We start from the raw sequence: 25,987 nt of genomic DNA, 5'->3' as shown, positions 1-25,987 counted from the left end.
GTTGACTGAAATTCCTGCAATAGTCCAAGCATTTATGTAGGCATTATGAATAATGAGGTCTCTCCACGCATGTCTGCTGCCCAGGTCTCCATCTATTTATCTGCATGAATAGTAAAAAAAAAATTACTTATTTTAAATGTATTTTATACTGTATTAGATAGATAGATAGATAGATAGATAGATAGATAGATGTATTGAAAATGCACTGTACAATGATAGTGCCCTGTAATATATTACATTACATTATATACATTAGTAGTGCAAGTTGAATAGATAATGGGATACAGTGTACATATGATGTACAGCAAGGTGTAGGATTGTCCTTGGATATTAAAATACAATAAATGGATTTTCTGCATAAAAGATGCTGAGAATGTTAGCTCAAATCCCTCACCAGTGTCCAGTGAAAGGTATGGGATTCAAACCCCAGTCTCACATGTAAGATTGAAACAGACATCCACAAATCTGCCACAAGCAAATCTTCCCATCGGACTATATTAAGCTAATAGTTCTCTGGTATGGCCATGTGGTAATACATTCTTTTGCCCTCCATTAATTCTTACCAAATAAATCCCAGAAGGTCCCTCTGAGTTAGTTTGCAGCTAAATGCAATACATAATTATTTAAAAGATGAACTGATCACATTTCTTTCATGTACAAAATAATATATTGCAGCTCTATACACTCCCACTCCACAGCTCCAGCATCACATCAAGACAGTTGATGATCCTTATGAATCGACAGCAAAAACTTATTGTCTCACACAAAACAACTTCCAAGTTGGATTTAAATTCTCTCAAAGAATACACAAGGCGTACAGACAAGTTTGTTGTAAAGAACCTCTGTCCTTTGGATGGAAAATAACAAGTCTTGTCTCCTCCGGCTTTGCACCCTTTATTTTGCATTGTTATGGAAAACCGCTGGATTTGGATAGGGCACAGAATCATTGAGGTCACCATAATAGAGTGTGACAGCTCCTCTTTTCACATCCATTTGGAAGTAAAATCAAAATTCCTGGGAAAGTGAATCCAGGGAGCATAGAAATATCTCATGCAGCTGTTTAGAGTGAATATTTAATAAGATGTGGAATACATATTGATATGAATTGCACCTGCATTCATTTCAAGGAGGGAAACTGGATCCAAGAGCAGCAGCACTGGGCCCATTCTTAATATTTGTTTTAACTTACACTATTATAAATATTGGCCTCATTACCTTGAATGCAGAAGTAACTGCGCATGACATGTAAGGAAGTGTCTGGGAGCTTGCAATACTGTGGATAAATTTAATTTTACTTTTAAAAAGAAAAGGAAAACATTTGCCAACTCAACATCTTGTCTGTACAATCCCCACAGTCCATTAGAATTCGCAGACTGTCTTTCACTAGGAAAGCCCCTTTACGCTTTCTCAAATTAGAAATCTCACGGCTGATCCCCTCCATCGCCCTGGCTTTCAGATATTGACCTTGTGGTGCTACAAAATAGCTTCTTCCTCACTGCGGGACCCCATAATGAGCCAATACAATGAGGCTTCAGTTCACTGCTCACCTCTCTTTGGTGTCTCTTGGGGTCTTTGTTGACGTTTGTCAGCCCAGGAGGAATTTGGGGGTTAGAATTCTGCTGTAGTCTAGCTGTAGACTCACGCAACAACTTTGACTCCCAGACTTAAGCACGAAAGAGGAAAAAACTTGGTCAGAGATAAAAAGGCTTTGACCTTAAAGGGAAGAAAAATCAAAGGAGTGACTTGAATAAAGACTAAGCACCATTTTGAATTTCAGCCAAATTGACCAAGATTTGAAAAGGGCAAGACTTCATACATATGGCATCTTTGCTGTAACACTAAAATTGGAAACCAAATATTTTGACCAATTTTAGGCTCTGATGCATGATGATCCCAACCTAACACAGTACAGTGTTGAATGAAGCCATATCAGTTATAATGTGTCCATGTAAGATGAAAATGCTGAGAAATGCTGAGAAAATGTTACTGCTAAAAGGTGTGTGAAGCATGCACCAATAACTCTGGCTATAATATTGTTGCAATAATATCATCTATCATATGAGAATAAGGGTCTTATCTGCATGATCTTTTATCCATATGACCTACCTTCTCAGTTTGACTGCAGAATCAGAAGAAAAACATAATAGATTAATGACAATGCACTTTATATTCTGTTTTATAGAATGTCCATCTTAATCTATCATGAAGCAAATATAAATACCTTTTCTTACACAGTACTCACTAGCCAGCCAGATTACCCAGGTTGGTATAATTATTTGTGAATACTTACCAGTTTTATATATATATATATATATATATTTGTTCTTTGTTGTTATTATTTTGTATATAGACACTGACTTTACTCACATTTACAAGGGCCATGCCAAACTTGAGAGCAAGGCATTAACTGTATGTGTAGGAAAATATTGCGTTTCCAATTCAGATGTGCGCGTTTTTATGGAAGCAATATTGAATAAAAAATGGTATAACCAATTGTACAACAAACGTATTTTCCAGAACAAACACTTGTCCTGCATGCAGCCGTGGAGGCCATATATATGTCAGAATCATAAGTCAGCCAGTGTGTTTACCTGACCTGACAGGCAGCTCGCTTTTGTACAGCAAACCGATCTGGGGAGCTAGTGTTTCCCACCCACAATGCATCATCGCTGCAAACACAGGTCTGCCATGTTTGTATTCTGGTCGTGGATGAAAATCATTGCCGCATAGAAGCGGTTCCCTTGCCAGTTTTACGTTTTATACCGTCATAATGGTGAAATACTAAAGAGTAAATGCACTCTCCAGTTTTGTAGTCATCTCTAAGCGGGACGCGCCTTGCATCATGTCAGCCAACGCTCAGGGTGAGTAATGTCAGCGGTTTTTGTCGACAATGCTAAGTTAGCCATGTAGCTAAGCTAGCTAACATGGCCAGTTGCTGTTAACAGTGGTTTAAATACGGCTGTATTAACGGTAGGCCACAAACTGGATCTCAGTTACGTTTAGCTAAATTAACGTTAGCTTTACTTTGAACGGCGACCACCCGTGGTTGACACTCTTGGTAGTAAACAGACATAAGTTTAAGCGAACGGTAACGTTAGCGATAGCTTGGCAGCTAACGTTGAGTTATTAACATGATATAACTTAGCGTAATTGGCGGCATTTATGATAGTTTGTATTCGCTGAATGATATTCCCCACAAGCTAAGCGAATGAATTTAGGGCTAAGTTGTGGGCTAACGTCTGCATTAAGTTTTTCAATTCCAATTTCCTGTTTGAGGTTGTTAGCAGCTGCGCTTGCTAATGTCATAAGCCATTTTGCGAGCTTGCTAGCTTGCTAGTCAGATTGTAACGTTACTAACAGATGGATAAATGTTTCATACTTGAAAAACTTATCGCGAGTAAGGTTGGTACCCTATGTGCCATTCTAAAGTTGCTATAGAAATGTTTAAGTTCCTAACATGCTGTTTTTAAAGTGATTAATAGCCCCCATAGGTGTTTGGGCTTCAAATGTAAGCTAACGTTAGCAGCCGCAACATTGCTAATAGGAGCTATCCTTGATTTGATTCCGTAAAAGGCACTCGTTTAGGTAGAACACGCAGTTCTTGGCCGCTTTAACTTAACGTTATGATACCGTCAAACTGTGATGATTTTTATTATCTGACCTTGTCGTCATGGTTGGGACTGAACTCACGACGGTACAGTGTGTAAGGGTACAAGTATATGACGCAGTTTACGCGGTGTTTTTACTTCACATTTGCTTTATCGTTTTTGATTAGCATTGGACTGTAGTGGCCTTCAGTAGATACTTAGCATGTCTGTTATAGTCAGAGTCTATACAGGTGAGGTGTTGGACTACATGCACCAGACTTGTGAACACATTAGCTCACCGACTGGCAGTTAAAAGTACACTGAAGAGGGATCATCCAAGGGATGTGGCTTATGATGGTGGTTTCCTCAAGGGACCTGAAAGCCAGGTTGGACCCCAAAAGAGACAGTCCCACAGAGACAAAATCTAATGGTTTATTGGGTAGTCCTCAAACCGTTCAGTTAAAGCTTTCACAGTATTTTCACAATATTTCACAGCAGCACAGAAGGTTGTCCTAAACTGACATGTGAAAATGAGTGTGAATACCAATAATATATGGAAACACATTACACCTCAATATACAGTATGATATTTGAACTTCAAACATGACAACTAGCAAATAGGTTATGGTAGTATGTCCCTATAATTAATATTTTTCTGTTTCATTGTATGATTAACAACATTCAGGCTGCAAGCAAGAAAAATATATTCCAATATTTAGATCATGCAGTGGCTTTTCTCTTGGCCAAGTCCATATACTAAATTAACCAGTTACTGATTATCGCCTGAATGCAAACTGACTGGTGCAAAATGAATTGTGGGATACTGAGGCTGCTTCTGTGTTCTTCCTGTCTTTTATAACATTGGTTATCTGATTATCAGGGTGTTTTTGAAGGAGGCAGATGGGGCAGTAATTGTGTGGAGGGTCCCACAGACCAACGAGCCAATCATTAACAGGGAGCGCAATGACCGCATATGCTGGTCGCAGTTACGTAATTGTAGAGGTTTGTGGGTGCCTGTTTATGTTTGCAGAGTCCGATGTGAGAAGCATGCAACGGTCCTTACTGGTACACTTGAATAGAACAAAGCCATTAATGGGAGTGGTTTTCCTACTATGACAAGTCAAAATGTCTGCTATTAAAAGGCCTATACCCAGATCCAAGGAGCCCCAGGAACTAAACTCAGGAATTAAAGCACCAGTTCATCTTATTGAAGTAAATTGATCCGAAATTGGTCCGAGCTTATTGTCAGACTCATCCTGTAAATCCTGGAAATGTTGTCAGTTTGTCATTGTTTCCAACATTGTGCCGTATTATATGAAATACTTTTGAGGGAATGTCTGTGGAGTCACTGTTCTGGTTATTCCTCCCATTTTTCCTGGATGTTGTGTGACTTTGAAGGAATCAAGGGTTGTTTGCCTTTGCCTGATCTGCAATTTTCTGCAATTTTCTCACTATTTCTATTTCCTCTCCCTTTGGTAGAACCTGTGTGCCAAATGTTACGTAGAGGCATGGCTGGGAAAACCTATTAAAACTGAGTGCATGGGGCACATGAGGCTGAAGGGTTGTTGTTGATCTGTATCAGTTGATGATCAAACAGCAGCAGGAGGTGTGGCAGGTGCTGTGATAACAAATTCTTGTTGAGGATTAGGTTAATAACTAGAAATGCATAAATATCTGTTAGGGAAAACATTTAAACACTTTTTATTTATCTATTTATTATATATTTATTTATACAACTATACTGTAACACAAGCTAAACTTTAGTTTTATGTTTGGACAGCTTTTAAACAATGGGCAAAATATTACAATACCTTTTCTGTTTGGATTCAGCCATGACAAGCCATGAGAAGAATTTGTTTACCATTCTCTACTGGGTACCATGCTGTTGGTACACATGGCATTTGTGTACATGCTGCACAAGTTGTTGATTCAGATTGGCATGAGGGACATGTGCAGTCAGTGTGCTAATAGTCTCTGTACATTTCAAATCGTGCAGGGCTGTAGGACAGATGGATAATAACCTATAAGGATGGTGCATGTTATTAGCATAGTACATTGCTCTGATGGGAGCAAATCTGTAAGCAAATCTGCCTCTCTGTTGCAGATTATGACTTTGATGAATATGACAAGCCCGGTGCTGAACGGTCACGCAGAAGAAGAGGTGAAGATGACGATCTAGAGAGGTAAAATCAAGACACGCCAAATGCAGCATAATACTCCTGTCTTCCTATAAACATCAACTTTTCATGAGCTATGAGAAACAGCTCTGTTTTCAGAGCAATGCAAAGCAATGTGGAAATGCATTTTTCAGATAATTGTATGGGTTGAATGGTGTTATTTAGCTTAAGAAGCCGAATCATTTTATCATCCGATGAAGGAACATGTCATTCTCCAGTTTATCTGTAGCCATAACAACTACAAATACACAATTTACTTTGTAAGGTCGCAATAATATGGATTTAACACAATTTTCCTAGTTAAGCGAGTTACCTTCAGGCTTAATTGGTGTGATAGTCAGTTTTGAGGTTATTGACAGGCAAGATGTATTGTGCAGAGAACACTGCAACTGTTTTACCCTTTGTTTTACTGTTTTTACTACCGCAGTCTAGTTAATTTTGGTTACTATTAAAGGTTGAGACTGGTCACACATGCAGAAAACACTTGTCCTCACTGGCACATACGGTGAAAACAAGCCCTTTATTTTTGTATTTACGTAATAATATGATTAATGATTATTATAATAATCAATTATGAATATTACAAAATAATTGCCCAAAAATGTTTTGTTATTGTAATGTATTGCAGCTGCTTAATATACCCTGAATATCAGACTTTGGGAAGAGACATTATAGCCCACCAGTCTACCAAAAAGATTAGATAAAGCAGCATCAGTCATTTGTAAATAGACATAATACGCTGCAGTATTATCTGACTCTGCTAACCTGTTATTGGTTGTCTTTTCTCCTTAAAAGTGATTTGGAGGAGAATTTGTTGGAGGAGGATTGGCTGTCAGGTAAAAAGGTAAGATGAAACAAAATCTCACTAAGTCTCACTGCTTTTGTTTACTTTGATTTTATGCTTAGTACCAAAACACACTTGGCTTGTCAGTATGGGTTCTCTGTTTACAAACAGGAAACGGAACATAATATCCAAAACATTAGGTGTTAGTGTTGGTAGAAGATTTAGCAAATGGAAGTGAACAGTTGATTTGTAGCAGGTGGCTCCTCCACAGGGGGAGGTGTTGATGTGAACCAGGAGGAAGTACAGTGGACAAAAATGAACAGTGTTGACCTGCCCAGATTGCCTTCACCACATGGGAATAGAGCATCCTTTGGGGTTGGAGGTGGTCCCCTGCCCCCACGCCTTACACACTGACAAACAACTGAGGAAGAGTAGAATACAATTTTAAAAGAGCATACCATAATGTTCCTTTTTATTTTTGTTTCAGAATCCCTCAGAAGTGTCAGATGAAGAGCTAAATGATGACCTTCTACAAAGTGATGATGAAGATGTAAATATGAGGTACACAACGCTATTACACAAGTGCCTTGTGTTCATGTTTTTTACATTTTTAGTTGTAAATCTCAGAAAGTTAAACTCCAAATTTTGCATACTTTATCATGATACTTCATTTCACTTATCTGTAAAGTCCCAATGTTTTGTTTATTTTCAGTGGTCAGGATGTGAGCCTCAATGCAACATACAACTTGGGCACATCCTATGACCAGCAGGACAACTCGCAGGAAGCAGACTACACAGATGACGTTGTGAACCTGGGTGCAGAGGGCTGCGAAGAAGGGGATGTAGAGGAGGAGGGGTACCAGCAAGAGGGGGAAGAGGAGTACGCAGAGGAATACAGCCAGGACGGCAACATGCCTGAAGACCAAATGGATTACTCTGGCGAGCACGCTGAGGGTGATGATGGGTACCAGGATGAAGTGCTAGACATACAAATCAATGAGCCCATAGATGGTGAATTTCAAGTGAGTTCTCACATTTGCTTACTCACACGTAAAAGCCTGCAGATGCACACACACACACACGCACACACACTTCCTCCCACTCCCTTTTCTGTTTAACTCTATTGTATCCAAGAGATAATGTCAGTTTTCTTGTCTCGGTAAGGGGACAGTCAGGATTGAAAATCCATTCAAGAGAAGGAGATGTTGGTTGGCGTTTTTGGGCAGGGGAGGATTAGATTCATTATCACTTCCTGCCAGTTAATTTCTCCATCTTGCTGACAAAGTTTGTGTTGACAGCTTGTTTGGCATGAGGTAATGCGCTGCTGTCGCCTCCAAATCCCCGTGCCATTGTGACCTTGGGCGCTGTATCTTCAGGGGAATAAGAAGCTGCTTTGTGTTGGGGAGATGTGCTGCCAATCGGCGGAGGTTAATGTGGGGGGCTTTTATCTCGGGCTTTAGACTGGATCTGATAAAGTCTCATGCAGGTGAAAAGATTATTGACCTTCCTGAGGACACCCCATACAGTTTTCTAATGATTGATGCGAGTTTCCCTTTTATTCGTTTCCCTTCCCTCTTAGCCAGGGCTAAGAGGATCAAAGATAAGACCAGATCCATGTGCAAATGTCCGTTATGGTCCATTTACCAAGGTGTGATGGTGTTTGGCACCTGACAGAGATATATTAGCCTACCTCCTTTCTCCAAACAAAGATAAGATGTTGACCTTCTTATTGAGGGTGTTCGGCACAAGTGGATGCCTATTTTGGATTTTGGGAAATGTGTGCAGGTGTGGATGTGTATTTGTATTATGTGTAATAACTGTTTACAAGGTCACCACTGCCTGGCCTTGACATTTTGCTCGCCATGGTATTCATTGAGTACTATGTGGAACAGTTTAAAGGATTAAGCTGTTGTGTTCCCTTGGGGCAGCCTGTCCATCCGTCTGGTTTGCTGAGTGTTTTTTTTTCTTTTCTGCATTAATATGTGCTGCTGTTTGGCAGGTTAATGGAGCGCAACACCAAACACCATGGTGTGACCTACAGTCTGACCTTTAGCAATGGGTTTTTGTTAGAGGGTGTTATACAGATAGGATGTTTGAATTACTAGCGACTCCTATACCAGTAGTAGGAGCTTGTTGGCTTGTTGGTTTGCTGGAATGACTGAGATGTGTATTTTTGATTTATATGAAATGATTACATCATGAGTTGAACAGAAATTTTCTTATGGAGCAGTAAAAACAGATCTGTCATCTCAATGAATCTTTGTGCCTGTGTGATGTTTTTTGCATGGAGTCATGAACTTGCAATGCGGCCAATAACAGGAGTGATTTGCGAGGAGTCAGTCAATGATATTTTCACCATCATTGAACTGGGAAGGATCTGTGGATTTTATCTGTGCCTGCATTTCTGTATATCATGTCAAACATTTACATCTCATTGAATTTCAAATGCTGTCAGGAATAGTAATGAAGCCTGGCTCCCACTGTTATGATAATTTTCTTTTTTGGGGGGGGGGGGGGGGGTTACATGGTGTCTCCCCTCCATAACATTTTAATGTTTTCCTTTTATACTCTGTGTAATTTTTGTATTTTTTTCATATGAATATTTGCAATTTAGACAAATATAAGTTTTTTAAGTATATCGTCATTAAGCCCCCTTGAATGTTTATTTTAGTTTGAATAACTAAAATAAATACATGTTTATGTACATCCATATTTCATAAAATTTGCTCTTGGATGTCAGTTGAACCCATTGCTAAGCATAAATAGATGTTTTTATTTTCAACAGAGATACTAAGAGACTGTTTTCCAGCAATGGCTGAAATACAATCGGCCATTGCTGATTCTTATCGAAGCGTTGTTACTACTTGAACTAATCAGTACGTATTATCCATGTGATCTTTAAAGGATGATGAATATCAAACCTATAATGATCAGTCCATGGATGAACATGGAATCCAACAGGAGGAGGCCCCCGAGGAGGAGGAGGAGGTAGGGCGAGAAGAGCAGCAGGAAGAGGAGGAAGACACAGCCGAGGGCTCTCAGGTCTTTGACACAGAGGAGGTACGCTGAGACCCTCCATACAACATCTTTTGTTTTTCTTTTGTACTAACTAAAACTAATTCTAATTCTAGTTCTAGTTTTTTTGAAAACCATGCAGAAGGTTTGAAGATTGATTTTCAGAGTTAAAAGTTGACTACCATAACGATTATGTTCACTACCGATTAAACTGCTGTTTCTTGATTAATCAGTTAATTATTTGGTCTATAAAACTCCAAAAAAGTCTGTCACAATTTCCTAAAACTCAGGATGTCCTCTTCACATGTCTTGTTTTGTTCGTCTCACAGTCCAAAACCAAAAGATTTTTGGTTTGATATCATGGGAGACTAAGAAAGCAGGCAAATATTCAAATTTTAGAAGCTGGATCCAGATAGTGTTTTGGCATTTTTCCTTGAAAAATGACTTACTTAAACTATATATTGAACATCAAAATTGTGGCATATTAAAATTCTTTTAATCAGCTAATTGTTTGAGCTGTAGGCAACAGTACAGGAGAGAAGATTTTGTAATGCACTGCAAACCATGAGGAAGTTAAACACAAGCAACACACTGACTCAAAGTTGTGCAGAGTTGTGCCCATTGTAAAAAAAGAATATGTGTTAAAACGGTAGACTTCTGTTTCTAACCTCTGAAAATGTCCTCAGGCTGAAAACGAAGCTGTGCCTGAAGAAGAAGCCAAGGAGGAATCAGATGAGGAGGATGAGGAAGATGAAGAGTCTGGTCGGATACGCTTCAAATCTGAGAGAAAGGATGGCGCTGTTGTGCGGTTGGGTGATGCCAGTAAAAGGAGGAATATCCCTGAGACACTAGGTACAAATTATTCCTACTGGGCATAATTTATCATTCAACAGGAGTGAATCCCTAAAATATTTTCTATTCTTCTCTAGACTGTTATAGCTTTACATTACTATAGACTTAAACCTGTAGTTTAACCCAAGTTCATGTTTTCCGGACGGTTCATGTACAAATACTCTGTTTTCCTGTCCCACCTATCATTAGAACTGTCAGAGAAGGCCAAGCAAGATCTGATGGAGTTTGAGGAACAAGAACGGCAAAAGAAACAAAACCGTTTTGGAGGCCGAGGCAGAGGAGGGGGGCGAGGAGGCAGAGGAAGAGGAGGCTTCCCCCCTTTTGGAATGGTAGATTTTAGAGGAGGAAACAGAGGAAGAATGAATGACCAGAGGCTCCCCCTGATGGGAAACATGGGCATGCAGGTAAGCCATTGTACCGTCATCCACCTGAACAACTGTTTGGCTACACTGAGTAACACATCATTCAATACTGAACCACTCCTCTTGGAGAGTAGCAAAAGGGAGAATAAGGGCTTCACTGGATGAGATGATTTGAAATGGCTTGACTTTTTACCTTCTTATATTCCTCACAGTTACAACAAGGCTGGGTGTCTTTGTACTTGACATGTGTTTTGTTGGCTGCTGCTTTCTTTACTATCCAAGACCTCCAAGCTATGGTTGTTTACGCATGAAAAAAGTCAAAACAAGCACCCGTATCAATGTTGACATATGGATTACAGCAGATCATTTGGCAGCAGTCCATTTGGATGGAATTACAAAATTGAATTTGTACTTTTCCCAGGATTTAGTTTCTTGCAGGCTTTTATTATTAGATATCAATCCAAGCATTTAATCCTTTGATTTACATGGTTCATCAGTTCATACAAGACCTTTGAAGGTCTTGGTGGAAAGTCATTTTTCACACCTAAAAGAAAAAAAGAAAAAGAAAACTAGTGGTGATGATCTCTTCAGTAACTCAGTGGAAGGTTGTCTGATTTAAGAACTGGGCCATGACTAGTCGTTACCATAATCACTTCCTGTTAATCATGACGTTAAAGATACTACATTTCCATTTTTTATGACATTTTTGATTTGATCACTAAATAAAACTATGCATTTTACCAAGGCTACATTGTGCAAAAGTGCACAAAAACAAAAATGCTGTAAATAAATGTTAAAATACCAATATACCATTGGGATAAAGAGATTGTTGTGGCATTTCACTCCAGCTCTCCCATTATTTTGGATTTTTTATTTAATGATGATAAACTGTAAAATTCAAAGCAAAACATCAACACTGGAAATTAAAATTTAAAGACAAATGGATGAGATGCCAGCACCACAAACATTCTGCTGACTGCTTTTAATGAGCTCATACTTTTTACAACATACTGTGTGTTTAACCACTTGAGTAATTTGGTCACTGGCATGTTTGTTTATTTGTTTGTTTTGTGTGTTTGGTAGCTTTAACAGCTCATTTATCAGTTGGTGCATCCCTGTATGATATATTCCAATGCTAACATAGCTGACTGTAGGTGTTGGTCTTCTTCTTAATGGTTGTAGCTCACTTTAAAATATATCTGTTGTGATCCCACCAAAGTTACCTTCAGTTTTATGTCACTTATACATGTACTTTTAATCTTCAGGGGAGCCTTGCATTCAATTTCTTTAGGATGCCATCTTCAATCTTGCTGGTGAATTGACTTGTCTGTGTGTCATCGCATGGCTGCGAGCAGTGATATCAGAATCTTTCCCAGAAAGAAGTGTGTTTTGACAGGTTGTTTTGGTTTCCCCTCCTCTCCTCTTCCCCATCTCTTTCCAATTAGCAGCCATCCCGAATGCATCATCCTCATCAGCTTCATCAGCAGCAACTGCAGTCCCAGCAGCACCACCCTTCGCGTCCAAGAGGACCTCCTCCCTTCCAAGAGCATGGGCGCCCGCTGGCCCAGCAGCCCCTTCAGCCACTCATCCCCCCGCACATGGCTCACCGCTCCCCACCGTTGCGGCCCCAGATGGAGCTGCCACCACGAATGATGAGCTCCCCACCACCCAACTTCCCCCAGCATCACCAGCAGCAGCCTCCCCAGCCTAAAAACATCCACATTAACCCCCATTTCAGAGGGCCCACGTCATCCTCTGTGCAAGGTAGGTTAATACACTATCACGCAGTGCTTTTTATTCAAGGTTTTTATTTAAATTCTGTGGCTTTAAAAGAATGTACCCTTTTTTCCAGTTTTTTTTTTTTGATTCATCACAGTGCTGCAGGATTAAATTTCTGATTTTACAGTCTGATTCATAAATGACAACAGTTCTGTCACCTATGCATTAGCAAGGAGATATGTATACACAAGATTCCTCTATAAATGGCAAGACAGAGTTTAAACCACGTGATGAACTGTGCAAAGGCAAGATGTGAGAGAGAGACATAAGACTATAAAATTGTGCTTGTACCAAGAAAAGGTCATGTCTCTTGTGTGGATTTTTTTTATTCAAGGGTGATGTCCAAGCACACAATTTAAATGCAAAAACTTTCCATAGTTGCTGATTTTAACAATTACAGTATGTGTTTAGATATAGTAGATTCACTAAATTACCTCTGTGGGCCTCTGTATTCGAATAGTTGAATGGATTCCACTTAAAATCCAGAGATTTTCTGTGCTGTCTCTTAAATTTATTATTTCGCTCTTATGCATTTAAGTCAAGCAGTTGGCTGTAAGCTGTCTGTTTAAGATAACATCAGTGTGCCCTTTGTCTTGTCCAGAGTTGATGTGATAGTCCAATACCAGTCGCAAATGTTCTGTCTGCATGAAGACAAATACAAATGCAATGAATATTTTTATTATAAAAATGATTTCTCTAATATTCATAATCTAAATTCTGAGTATGTTATCCAAAAATGTGCAGCCCTACTTAATCAGCAAGCTGCTCAGTTGAGGTGCATGATACCGTTTTGGCTGGCAGTTATCCTTACACTGTCCTGAAAGGTGTCTGGATTAGAATGTCATTTTGTTGTTTGGTTGAATGACAAGTGAATAGCTCTCTCAGCCAGTAATGGGTTTATCCTCCATTTTTCTTTTGGCGGCATCACCATTTCATTCCCTGAGATGGGTTTATCTGGCCTGTCTGTCCAGGCCAAGATTGAAATTTTGTTAGCAAAGCATGTTAGCATGTGTGTGTGTGTGTATGTGTCATTGTGTGCAAGTGTGCATGGGGTTTGGGTTTTGCTCCTGAGAGGAAGACGTGTTATGGAAAATCAGGGATTGCCTGTGGTTATGATTAAGTATGTGTGTGCATCTGTTTGTATATCTGTCTGTGTATATTTTTTGTTTATATATTTATTTAAATGATAGATTCCAGTTGTGGATGTTGACGTGCAGTTACATTATACCTTATTTTGAAGCAGTGTGACAGTAATACGAAAATCCATTTTAATGAATTGTATTGTGACAAATATGGCCAAATAGCAAATGTCTTATTCATTTTTATTTGTTGAATTTGGCAAGTTATTCCCACGTATTTAATATTTCTATGAGCTCCCTGGTCTGTGCCCGACTCTGTGAAGATGTGAGGAGCAACTCTGATATAGAATTTAACATGTATGTCTGTATAACAGCCTTTAGCATGGAGATGTCTAATGGGCTCCTCCCTTCTACTATCACCACCCTCTCTCTGCCTACTGCCCCTCATTTTCATTTTTCTCCCCCTCCTCCCTCCACCCCCTTTCTCTTGCCCTCCCCCCTCCCTCTCTATCTCATTGCAGTGCCCTTGATGCCTCCTGCTCAGAGCCAGCCCAGACCTGCTGTGGGTCCTCAGAGGTTCCCTGTGAGTAGCAGCTGCTCCTCTCCCTCCCTTTCGCCTCACTTGCTCTCCCTCTCCACACGGTTAGCGTCCCTTTTTGTGAGGGCAATATCATTACAGCAATTAGACCGCCTGCCCTGGCCAAATACTGTTAAAGCAAATCTGTAAACACTGATACGAGTCTGGCTGCACAACTGGAAATGCGTGATAGGGGCTTTAGGCAGTAGACTTTTGGAGGTCGGGGCTGCAGTGGCGGGACTTAGTTAGAAACTCTTCATGGATGGGCTGGGGCTCAGACTAGCCAGCTTGGCACATAATGGAATTGTGAATCCAGGATATACTGCCAGTTAAAATTCACTTTCCACAAGTTTGTATCCCAAAGGCACAGAGACCTTTTTTGAACAGTATTTGAATTAATGAAACATGGTGGTGGTTTGATGGGGCTCGGTGAGCCTCTTGCACCATATATTCTGAAGGCTGGATTTCATGTCAGAGAAAAGGGGTCTTAAGTCAGTGATTTCCTGTAAGAAAAGGTCCTTTATTTCACTCACAAAGAACCCATCCAAGAGATGACAGAAATGCCTTTAAAGTAATTACTGTATTGAGGGAAATGGCTCGCCAGCAAGTCAGCTAAAGTGCCTTAAGTTACTCTGTCCTTCTAGTTAATGATGCCGAGGCATCAGGTGGTGCTGGTACTGACTGACATCTTCCTGGAAAGTGCATTTTATATGGATTTATGCAAATTAGCCATTGGAAAATAGCTGCATCCAATTGCATTCACGTGGATTTACAACCCTGTTGCCAAATGAGCCAGGCTTTTACACAGGAGTCAATCTTTGTCGGGGGAAAAAAAAGTATTTTTATTTACCTTCAATGTCCGTATCGTGCAATTCCTGTTCCCTGAGGTCTGTGATTGTGCCAAGATATTGATAGCACAGTAGCAGGGAGCTGTTTTGTTTCTTATCAGACAGTAGAAGGTGGAGTTAGAAGGGTATGCAGACAACTGGGCTGATGAACAGCATAGTGTCGGATTCCCCAGCTGTCAATCGCATTTAGGCTGCTGTTGCCAAGGACACAATTTGAAATGCAGGTGACATACCAGCCGGCAACATTCCATTTACCAGTGGGCACCTGATTACTCATGATTATCATACATTATCATCCCATCAAATTTAATTGTTAAAAGACTATGCGAGTGGGGGGTCATAGCCTCAAGTATTACTGCATAAAATTTCTGCTGGTGGAGACTGGTTTTGAAATATTAATCTCGGTGCCAATTAAAGTTATTAGAATCCCACGACAAGAATGTTCAGATAATGACATTCAGTTTAACCACAAAATAAAGATGCCACCATCCACACTTTTTGGAAATGTTGTCAGTAAGGGCTGTCATTTCTAGTAGTCAATACCTTTTGGAAATCCTTTATTTCTTGTTTCGCTTTTTGATAATTAAATTCTTCCTTAATGGCAATTGGTAGCAGTCAGAGCTCCTTAACTCTCTTGTGAAAAGAATGTGATTCAATGCCAACAGTCTTTATTGGTATTAGCTGTAAGAAGTTAACATGAAACCCAGAAACAAAACATCTCTTTAAACTCACATTTCCATTCTTTATTAAATTCTCTGACATTTGGCCCCTCTCCATTATATATGTCTTGGTTATCCCCTCACTGCTGAGAACTATCTTAGCATCAGTTACATATTGAGGAGCCCGCAGCCTGTTTATCAAGGATTAAAAGCGGGAGGATGAGCTGTTTTTTGAGAGGTATTATATGGACACCAGAGTCCTCATTGTGCAAACCTGCCTGTCTGACCTTTCAGAACATTATGATTGCGCCCCCATTGTGATCCCCTGTTTTTGTAAGCCCCTTTGATTAACTTTCTGTTAAGCAAGTTTTTGGGACTCTGGCCTTCTAGCTTTCTAACACCTCTCCTCTCTAAATACCGCCACACAGCAGTGGAATAAAGATGGATTAAGCCTTGATAGCATCTTAAGTAATTTACAATAGGCTTGGAGGAGGCAAGCAGCCCATTTGTGGAAGTGCCACGTGTTGAATAGCAGGTTAATTTTTCAACAGAGATGGATGTTTAAAAGAATATGGGAGACAGTTAGGAGGGGGATTCGAATTCCAAGGAGGGATTAAAGGGTTGTTATCTAGTTTTCCTTGGAAGATAGATGGGGAGGAAAGTGCATGCAATGAGTGGAAAGCTGTGGAACATAAGAAGTGGTTGAAACAAAGGTGAGGGCACTTATCCCATCCTGAAATACCCTTTCCTTGTTCAAGACGGGCTTTTAGAAGCTTTATCAACAAAGCCTCAAGTAGAATTAATGCAGGTTTGCTCACGAATGCAGGCTGAAGGGTTTCTTTAATATTTGCTTGCATATTGATGTTTACAACTCAAGACTCTGCGTCTTTTTAATGACCCTAGCCCTTCAATTACAAGCGTTCCCTGTCCGATGCAATAAACAACAAATTCCCATTTTTCATTAGTTTAATTTGTTTGTGATTATTCCTAGTATGGCCTATAATTCATGAGTTTTGTGTTTTCCCAGGGACCGGGAGACTTTCAGCAGCACATGTCTGGTAATTTTGGTCAGCCCCAACGGCCCCCTCATCACATGGAGCCCTTTAGGAACCAGCCACCTCAAGGCTCTCAAGACAGAGAGCCCCTCTTTATGGGAGGTGAGTTCCATACCCAGCCTTGACGAGGGTTACAAAGCTCTCTTAGCATATTTAATCCTATTCGACATCACCTCTGGCGGTATACCTACAGGGTATGCTGCTAGCTTTCTGGTGCCGCTCTATTAGCAGCATTCATGTTAAATGCATGTGTATACATATACATCTGAATGAGCCTTGGAAACTGCATTAAATAGCTATATGTCTAATGTTTCATTCACAGTGTTAATGCAGAATTAAACACAACCCACTTTTACCTTGATAGAGTTGTCTGTTTTTGTTTGCCTTGCCATAATACTATACATCTGGAGAGGGAGTTACTGATGTATTGAAATTGGCTGACAACTATTGTTGTTTTGGTCTTCCTTTTGTGGGCACAGAGCGCACAGAATCATCACGGTTTCCAGGGCAGCACATGTTTGATCACCAGGGACCCAGCCCTCTGATGAACAACAGCCACAACCTCCACCATCAGCAGCAGCTGCCCGGCCAGGGCCACATGGGTTTCGGCCCACCAGGACCAGCCTTCAACCAGCCGGGCCAGGGTCCGCTAGGACTTTTTCCGAGAGAACCCCCAAGACCCAACCTCCCTCCCCACCAAGGTCACCAGGGGATGGTTGGCTTGAATCAACAAGGTGCCCCCCCCAACCAGCCCAGACCCTTCATGGGCCCTCGTCAGCCGTTTGGTCAGCAGGGGAACCTTTTCCCCCCTCCACAAGTCCAGTTTGGGATGCAGGTACGACTAAGAGTAAGTGATTTAATAACCAATAGATGCCTGTGTATTTGTGTGCTGTTTCTGTACAGTTCTTCCCCAATTTTTCCTTGAATTTGTGCTTTCCAAATATGGTAATTTTATACGAGTATTATGATGTTGTTTTTTAAACATCCTCTCTCACCTGTAATTCTTGTACAGAGCCTGGCAAACAATTCACATGCTTTCTCTGCCATGAATGTATACATTTTTGCTGGCTTTGCTCTAGATTATTAAAATTGCTGCGGCAAGAGCAATGACTAGACTAGAGTACTGTACACATGAATAAACTAGACGGGTTATCATATTCACAGCCGCTGAAGCATTAAGGAAAAAGACTCATGTCTCTTTGGCACCTCGGCATTTTGTCAAGAGACATAGACAAGAGCTCCCTCTAGTGATTGAATCACTATTGTTGTACTACCATGTAGGACACCAGTTGGAGGTTAATTATATGCAGGACTTTCTTGATTCAATGTTGAGATTAGCATTCATAAAAAGTGATACTATTGCTGTTGTAAAAGTTAGATTAAAATGGCATGAAAATTTTGCATTATATGTAACAATAAGTTCTGATTTTGCTGGTTTATTGATTTTGTATTTTGTCTTCTTTCTCTGATATTTCAGGGTTTAATGCACGGCCCTCCTGTCTCCCAGCTTCCGCACCACGACCCCTTGCCATCCCATCAGCCCATGCACCAGCAACATCATAGGCAGGAGTTACCCCATCATCAGCAGCAGCAGCTAAATGTCAATGTGCCTCGCCCCATGATGCACCATGGCCAGAATCCCTTCCATCAACAGCAGGCGCATGGTAGCCCCAGGCAGATGACTCCCCGTCCTCAGAACCCCCAACAGCGAAACATGTCCAACAGGCAGAGGATGGTGAGAGATTAACATATTAGCTCATCTATTTTCTACTCAGAAAGGCAGTAAAATGGGGTCCGTATTATATTACTGCTAATTACTGTACGTTATTCTGTCAGCATCTTCCCTCCAATAAACCAAATGTTGCGGATAAATGGATAAAGCTAAATATATATATTAAGGTCATATTGATTGTAAATACAACATGAAATATTGCCCTTTCTTCAGAACACACCTGTCTCCAAGCAAATGCAACAGCGCAACAGCAACCTACGGGAGCTCCCTGTAGCACCTGGCAACACAAACATGAACAGTGTCCGCCCTGCCGCCAACGTTAGGCCTGTTGCCAAGGCAACACAGGGGTTGCGTCCTGGACAGAACACTCAGCCGGTGCCTGGCGGTGGCAGAGGAAGAGGCCAAGTTGCTGCCAAGAACGAATCACAGCCTGGGGGAGAGGGCAGGACAGTGGTTCGTAAGGAAATCCCAACCACACTGTCCAGCGCAGCACCACAGGTCAGCTGTTTAACATACCAAAAAAACAGGAATGGAAAAACATTCAGTTTGCACAATGGACAAATTATTTTGTATTTTAAAAATATTCTTCTGAAATGGTACTGTAACTGAGTATTTTTTTCCCTGCTAAATTCAGTGACCCAGAAATTGTAAGCTCAGCCGAGCTTATTAGTGTGCTGAGAAGGACTTTATTAAAAGCCCAATCATAAGGTTGATAATGACGGCAGTCTCATTCCATTGGAAAGAACAGATCAATACTGTTGCATTTGTCTCTTGGGTTTTGCCTTTGATTACATCTGATTGTCAGGCCAAGTAATATGGTTCAAATAGGACACAGTGGCTCATGGCTGCCCTTCCAGTAAGTGGAGACAGGCAGTCATATTGTCAGTTTGTGTTTTTGTGCCACAGGACCCTGATGAGGATGAGGAGACACGGCAGTACCGTATAAAGATTGAGGAACAGAAGCGTCTGAGAGAGGAGATCCTGAAGAGAAAGGAGCTGCGACGGCAGATGCAGGCTGGTGTCAGAAAGAAGGAACTGCTGGACAGGCTCAATACTCCGAACCAAGGCCCAGTTCCTTCACAGATTCAACCGTCACAACAAAATCAGCAAGCACCACACCCTGTACAACAACAGCAACCACAGCCACCACCACCACCACCGCCACAACCACAGCATCAGCACGAACAAAAACCACAACAGCAACTACAGCCACAACAGCAGAGACCATTTCCTCTGAGAACACCGCAATCATTAAATCAATCATTAAATCAATCATTGAAGAATCCTAATCAAGGCACCCCCATCCCTCCCAACGGCAGCGCTCAGACCCCTACACCACGTCCCAATGTCAAGACACGCCTGCAGATGGCAAAAGGTAGCACCCAGCAGCAACAGACCCCCGGGCCTGGTCCAGACCAGCAATGGAACAAACCACAAAATCAGCAACAGCTGCAACAGCGAAGGAACAGTGCTGTGCAGAATGTAAACAGACCTGGTGCTCAGATCCAGTCCAGTCAGGTTCCCCAAAAGAACATACCTGTAACTCCTTCTGTGGGTCCTGGCCAGCCTCAGGCTCAGACTCAAGGACCCAAACCTGGAGCCAAAAGAACTGTGATGCAGCGGGCCAAGAATTCTGGTTTCGAAGGCCAGCAGGTGCCTCAAAAAGTCAGAGTCGTCAAACTTTCAGGAGCGGTGAGCATTTAATTTTTTCTGACACCTTCTTTTATGCTTTGGTCCGACATTTATTTGAAACTCGTTAACAGATTTTACCCACGAGGGAAACGACAGTTTTGAAAAGAAATGCCACTGATTGCCCTCACACTGTCTATTTTGTAATCTAAAAGATGTCTAACCTATGGGAATGACAAGGTGATGTCTGTGTCATTTTGGCAAAATTGATCTGTTAAGAGTATCCTCTGTTAAGCTTTGGGAACTGGTATTTAAGCTACAATGCCTTCACGCACATTTTACCTTTAGAACACAGAAAGGCTGTAGGCATTAAAGAGAGCAGTATGACATTTATCTGTAGAGTTGGACACCTCATCACTGCTCTTAAAGGTTGATATCCTCTTTTAAGGGCAGGAGAGTATTCTTTTAAAGATAGAGGCCTTGGAGAGGGTAAAACAAGAATGACAGTAACGCCAACAAAGTCCAGAATTACCACTGCCGGCTGTTTTATACTCACTTGATAAGTTACTGTTGTGGCCTTAATTACACATTAATCTTTATTGAAAAACCACAAAGGCATGCATGTTAAACATTCATACTTGTCACTGATGAGACATGTTGGTGGGATGTGATAGTATTTGAAATAAGCCGCTTTCCGACTCCATCCCAGAGGATCAAGCCGCAGAGCCAAAATCGCAGGCTTGCTGCAGATGAAGATAACTGGGTGTCATTGCATTAATGGAAACCTGCGCAGAGCTATCTGATGTACCGCATCTTGGAGAAAAAAGGGGAGTGGGATGTGAGGTGAAGAAAGAGAGATGGAAACAGAAAGAAAGGGCTAAGGCCTATAGCTGTGGTGAAAAGAAGATTGTCGAGATGCTCCCTCTTCCACATTGTTCTGCTGTCAGCAACGGGCGCTTGACAATGTTATCTCCTCTCTTCTCTTTTTTCGTGCTCTCTCTCTTCCTCTCTGTCATCCCTCGGTTGCTTTTTTCCATCATCCCATCTCTCAGGTGCGAGGCAACAAAAGAATGCCAATCCAAGACCCTTGTAATTAATCTTTCTTGGTTGAAGAGGGGGTGGGGTGGCAACATAATACCTGTGTAAGAAAGTTGCCACTTTTGAGGATTTGGATTTGTATGGCTTAGGCACACAGATAAGAGGCAAATTATATTTTCATCAGGGATAATACAAAGCAGTGCAAGACACAAAAGCTGGGGAGGAGGGGGGTATAAGGGGGATGGGGTACACATCGAGCTGCTGTCGTTCCAGTGTAATGCAGCTTAGCATTTGATGGGTGCAATCAGGAGCTGTGATTTCTATAGGAGGGATTAATCCATTTACTCTCAACTGGGGACAGGTCAGAGATATCGCCTCTTTTCTTCCCCTGTATTGATCTGTCACATCTTTCGGCAGAGTAGGGGAAGAGACGACCTTCAATTCCTCCCCGCATGTCAACAGAGTTGAGCTGTGACTTTATTTGATAATGAGACCATCACCTTGTTGGGTTGATCTTTATTCCCCACAGCATGTCTGATACGGATCCAGCTCCAATGCTGGCACGTTTTCCGTTTGCTTTGTAGATATGGCCTCGCATTTCTCCCTGTTGTCCATAAACACTGTACCTAAATGCTTAATGTGAAGTTTGTGATGCCTGCAAATGGAGATAAAGCCTGGAATTTTTTATGAGGTGCTAAATTAGTGTTGTCCTCCATCATCCCCATGCAGAGCGGAAAGGGGCCTGTGGCCACCAGCAGTCCAGTGCAGCAACAAGGCACCTGGTCGGCAACCCCACTCAACCAGGGCATCCAAAGGAAGGTCACCATGACAGGACAGCAGCCACAGGGACCAGGCGGAGCACCGCAGGCTAGCCGAGGGGGCATGGTCAACCCACAGCAAAACAGGGTATGTCACAAATGAGCACTCACCTTCTTCTGTGCTTTGGACACCAGCAACCATTTCACCTAAAAGATATATATTAATAGGGCAGACTGTGGGGTAAAGGCAGTTGTGAAATAAAAGAAGCTGAAATGTCTCCTGTAAAGTTGTCCTGTGCCGCTGGCGCTACCCTGGCATTCAGTAGACATACCAATCGAGCAGTAGTGGTAATAAGACAGGACAGTATGCCAGGTGCAGGAGTATTGACAAGCTGAAAGCAATGTAACACGGGGGGCTACACAAGGTCCCCTGGCCTCTCTGCACGCCTGTCACCACCAGGCTGCTGTCACAGTTACCATACTCACCGATGCTGACAGGGTAAGGCAGTCACCATAACGCTTGCATGGCTCCTCTCCCTTTATGCTCCCCCGCCCCCAACACACACACACACACACACACTCCCTCTACCTCCTCTCTTTTCGGGGTCTCTCCCTCCTCCACCTCCTCTTCCTCTGCAGCTGAAGAAATATACCTCTCACTCTCGAGCTCAAATGAAGATATGCCTTGCCACATGCATCATGTTCTGACGTTGATGTTCTATGTAGAAATATGATAAGTCAATCATATGAAAGCTTGGTGTGTCTGAGTGGTGCGAGAGGAAAACACACGCATAGCGTTTTTAAAATTTCCTTTGTGCTGAGAAACACAATCTCCACACGGTTGAATGCAGGATTAAAACATCAACATGCTTGTTTAAGCAGTGAAAGCTTCAGTCTGTTTTTTCGCCATCTTTCTGTTAACCCTTCCCCGTAATTTTTTTAAACCTCGTTTGGGTAATTTTATCTCACCTGGCGTTAATGCAGGTTGTCGTGTCGGGCCGGGGCCGAGGTAGAGGGGGTGGTCAGATGGGTCGAGGTCGTCCGATGTCCACCAGACAGAGCCAAAGAGGTGCAGAGAGCGAACGCTGTACTGTGTCCATAGAGGGCCTCTCCTCATCCACAACTGACGTTCAACTGAAGAACCTTCTCAGGTCCATCGGCCCCATAGAGGTAGGTAATGGAAACATTGCAGCTTGACACTTGTATACATTTTTATTCTGTTCTAGTACCTGTCTGAAGAAAGGTACGAGTCACTCAGAAGTAAAGCTATAACTATTTCCATATGTACTTATATGTCAATTTTAAGCTACGTACCTCATGATGAAAACTTAAAACAGATATTTACTTGCATCCACCAGAGTGGCAGTAATTACATTTTCTTAGTGTGATCCCATAGCGCCCTCTGTTGTAGTGACTAGGTAGGTTGAGAAAGTGAATGAATGAATCAATTTCCCTCCACCACCCTCACTCCCTCTGGTGGATAAGGGAAAAATCTAGTAGTACTCAATTACTATTTCTTTTTATTGCAGACGTTCAAAATGATGCCCCAGCAGAGGAAAGCAGTCGCCACATTTTCCAGCCCCCAGCATGCATCAAGTTTTCAAATGAGCTTCCATAGGTAATCAATACTTTAACCATTTATTCATATTTATAGAGTGAAATGATTACATTCTGTGGTTGGTATCCTTAACATGTTGCCAATGTGATGGTCTTGAATATTTAGCTGCTGCACAGATTGTACGCAGACAACACAAGTGTTTATAAGTATCTTTGCCTTTGAGACAATGGTCCAACATTATTATCACCATTGCTACACAGGCACATGATTGATTTGTCCCACATTGATGTGTCGCTGATTGACGGATGCGGAGCACAGTAGAGCCAAGGAGTCCTGTTACAAGAAATCACTTTCTCCCAACGTGGGAGCCTCTTGCTCACCTCTCCAACCTGGCTTAGGAATATTTCCTCAGCCCTTTTGGGGTCCCACGCAGTCGACGGCTCTGCACAGAAGCATCATTCATCTCCTCTCAACTTGGAACAGTGAACATAAAGATCTTGGCTGTGAGCATGCCATCATTTGACTTTGTCTACCAATTGTCCATTGTTGTAAAATGGCACTGGAGAGACACTGGACAGTTAATCCTACTTTGATCTAGTTTGTGAAGAATGTTTTGAGTCTTACACGGACACTAAGTAGAACTTATCATGGGATAATGGTTGCTCCCCTCCTCAGTTAGATTCATTATTAAAACAAAAAGAACACACTTGACTCGTTCTGATGTGTATATTTTTTATTATTATTTGTGGCTCGCTGTTAGGTTCGGACGCAGGAAATGGTTGTGGCAGACTGTTGCCAGCCTATTCACATAGTAGTGTTTCTCCCCCTCTGTAGATGGCAGTATTTCATCACGAATGGTGCTTCATTTTCCAGCTCAAGACTGCTTTCAGGTACAGATGAGTCTCCAAGCTGTTTTTGGGTGAATGGCACTACCTAGTGGAGAACTTGTATACAGGCACAGAGGTGGATGATTTTAACATTTGACACACAGCAGTGACTGGGACCAAATTGGCATCGGATGTAACAGGGACACCTTTTGGTAAATCCCCAGTGGTTTTGGGAATTGTAGATGTTGTGAGTCTTGTGTAGATTTTGTGGTGCTTTTCAGTTTCAGTGCTTCTTCTGGGACAGATTGTTCAGATCATCTCTCGTTTAGGTTTAGGTCATTTGGCGTTGCTCCTTGTTCTAAATGTTATTAGGTCTTTTAACTGTTTTCTGGAATCCATTTTGAAATATTCCTTCATGCCTTTTGGATGTATATTTTAGTTGTATGTGTGATTATGGAGACGTTAGATTTAGGTTTGTAATCTGAAGGCTACTGAGTGTGCTTTGAGGGAATGTGTGTGTACGTTTATTTTGAGATTTTTTATAATTACCATTTAAATGTATATTGTTAGGGATTTAAAGTTCATCATATATTTGGTAGATCAGAGAGAATTGCATACAATTCTCCACAGGATACACACACATTATGTAAAATTTTGCTTGGATGTACATTAGGCTTATTCCGCTCTGGTATAATTGATCTGAATCTGTGCAACTATCAGTTGATAATTTGGTGCCTTATCTCTGAGCTGCATAGTGTACCTGGAATAGCACTTTGAACAGTTTGCCTTCACACTGAGCTGATAATATAGATGTTTGGCAGTAGAGCTGAAAAGTCAAATAAACCCACCGTAATACTTTGCCCCATAAATTGAATTCCCCTTATTATAATAAAGACATACACTGTAAATTCTGGGCTCCTACTCATATCGATATCGTACTCCTACACAAAGATACATTTCTTCAGATGTATGAAATTATTGTGCAATCTCTAATGCATCACTTTATTTTAATTTTCTCTGAGCATGTGCCCTTGTTTGGGGAGTGCTTCACATCACTGAAAACCTGAAATTTCTTAAACCTTAAAATGCTTAATTTCTGAGTCTGGCTCTCAGTTTAATTTCATGAGACATCATTATTAAAGTAAATATAGCACGTTAGGATTTATTTTTCCATAATTCCATGATTTGTTTCTTCATTACACAACATTTTTGTCTATTCTAGGTTTAAAGACAAAAGCAGTTCATTTAAATACTCGGACATTATAATCCCTCTTTACTAATAACTGAAGTTCAGAAGTGAATATTGTGTACATTATTCGCAGGAATGTGACAGGAAGCTGAGGGGGCAACCATTATCTATGTAGTAATCATGTACATAAGTAGGCCAGAACTTTGACTCAATATTTATCCTGTTCAATTTTTTTTGAGTTATTCTTTACTTATGTTGTATCAAGTTGTTATCAACATTTTTATATGTAAGGATATGCTGATGTGTCCAGACATACATCATTTTACAAGTGTTTTGTTTCTAATTTAGAGCCAAAATGAAGAATGACTGGACCACATTTCTGTTTATAAGACATTTGACAAAAAGTTTGAGGGAAAACAAGAAAATAAAAAAATGGCCAATATACCGTGAGCATGAAGGTATGTGAAGCCGGTTCAACTTTA

General features: G+C 41.2%; 1 protein-coding gene across 4 annotated transcripts; it reads left to right on the top strand.

The window, feature by feature from the left end:
* The first annotated feature begins 2,732 nt into the window (after nt 1–2,732).
* On the top strand, nt 2,733–25,987 carry rbm33a (RNA binding motif protein 33a). Of its 4 annotated transcripts, none has more exons than XM_070927978.1 (19): nt 2,733–2,861; nt 5,692–5,770; nt 6,560–6,608; nt 7,036–7,109; nt 7,261–7,570; nt 9,453–9,608; nt 10,250–10,415; nt 10,605–10,819; nt 12,226–12,541; nt 14,157–14,218; nt 16,747–16,876; nt 17,254–17,621; nt 18,252–18,509; nt 18,720–19,004; nt 19,413–20,198; nt 21,903–22,079; nt 22,916–23,101; nt 23,461–23,549; nt 23,750–25,987. In XM_070927978.1, the coding sequence occupies exons 1-19, from the start codon at nt 2,843–2,845 to the stop codon at nt 23,808–23,810; spliced, it is 3,786 nt and encodes a 1,261-aa protein (XP_070784079.1). In that variant the 5' UTR covers nt 2,733–2,842; the 3' UTR covers nt 23,811–25,987. The 4 variants fall into 4 exon arrangements, with proteins under 4 accessions (XP_070784079.1, XP_070784080.1, XP_070784078.1 ...); XM_070927979.1 differs by having other exon boundaries at nt 12,223–12,541; nt 17,254–17,609; XM_070927977.1 differs by having other exon boundaries at nt 12,223–12,541.

This window comes from Enoplosus armatus, chromosome 21, assembly GCF_043641665.1.
Source record: "Enoplosus armatus isolate fEnoArm2 chromosome 21, fEnoArm2.hap1, whole genome shotgun sequence".
Classification (NCBI taxonomy): Eukaryota; Metazoa; Chordata; class Actinopteri; order Centrarchiformes; family Enoplosidae; genus Enoplosus; species Enoplosus armatus.
The sequence above is the reverse complement of the archived record's forward strand: the minus strand, read 5'-3'. Positions and strand labels throughout refer to the sequence as shown.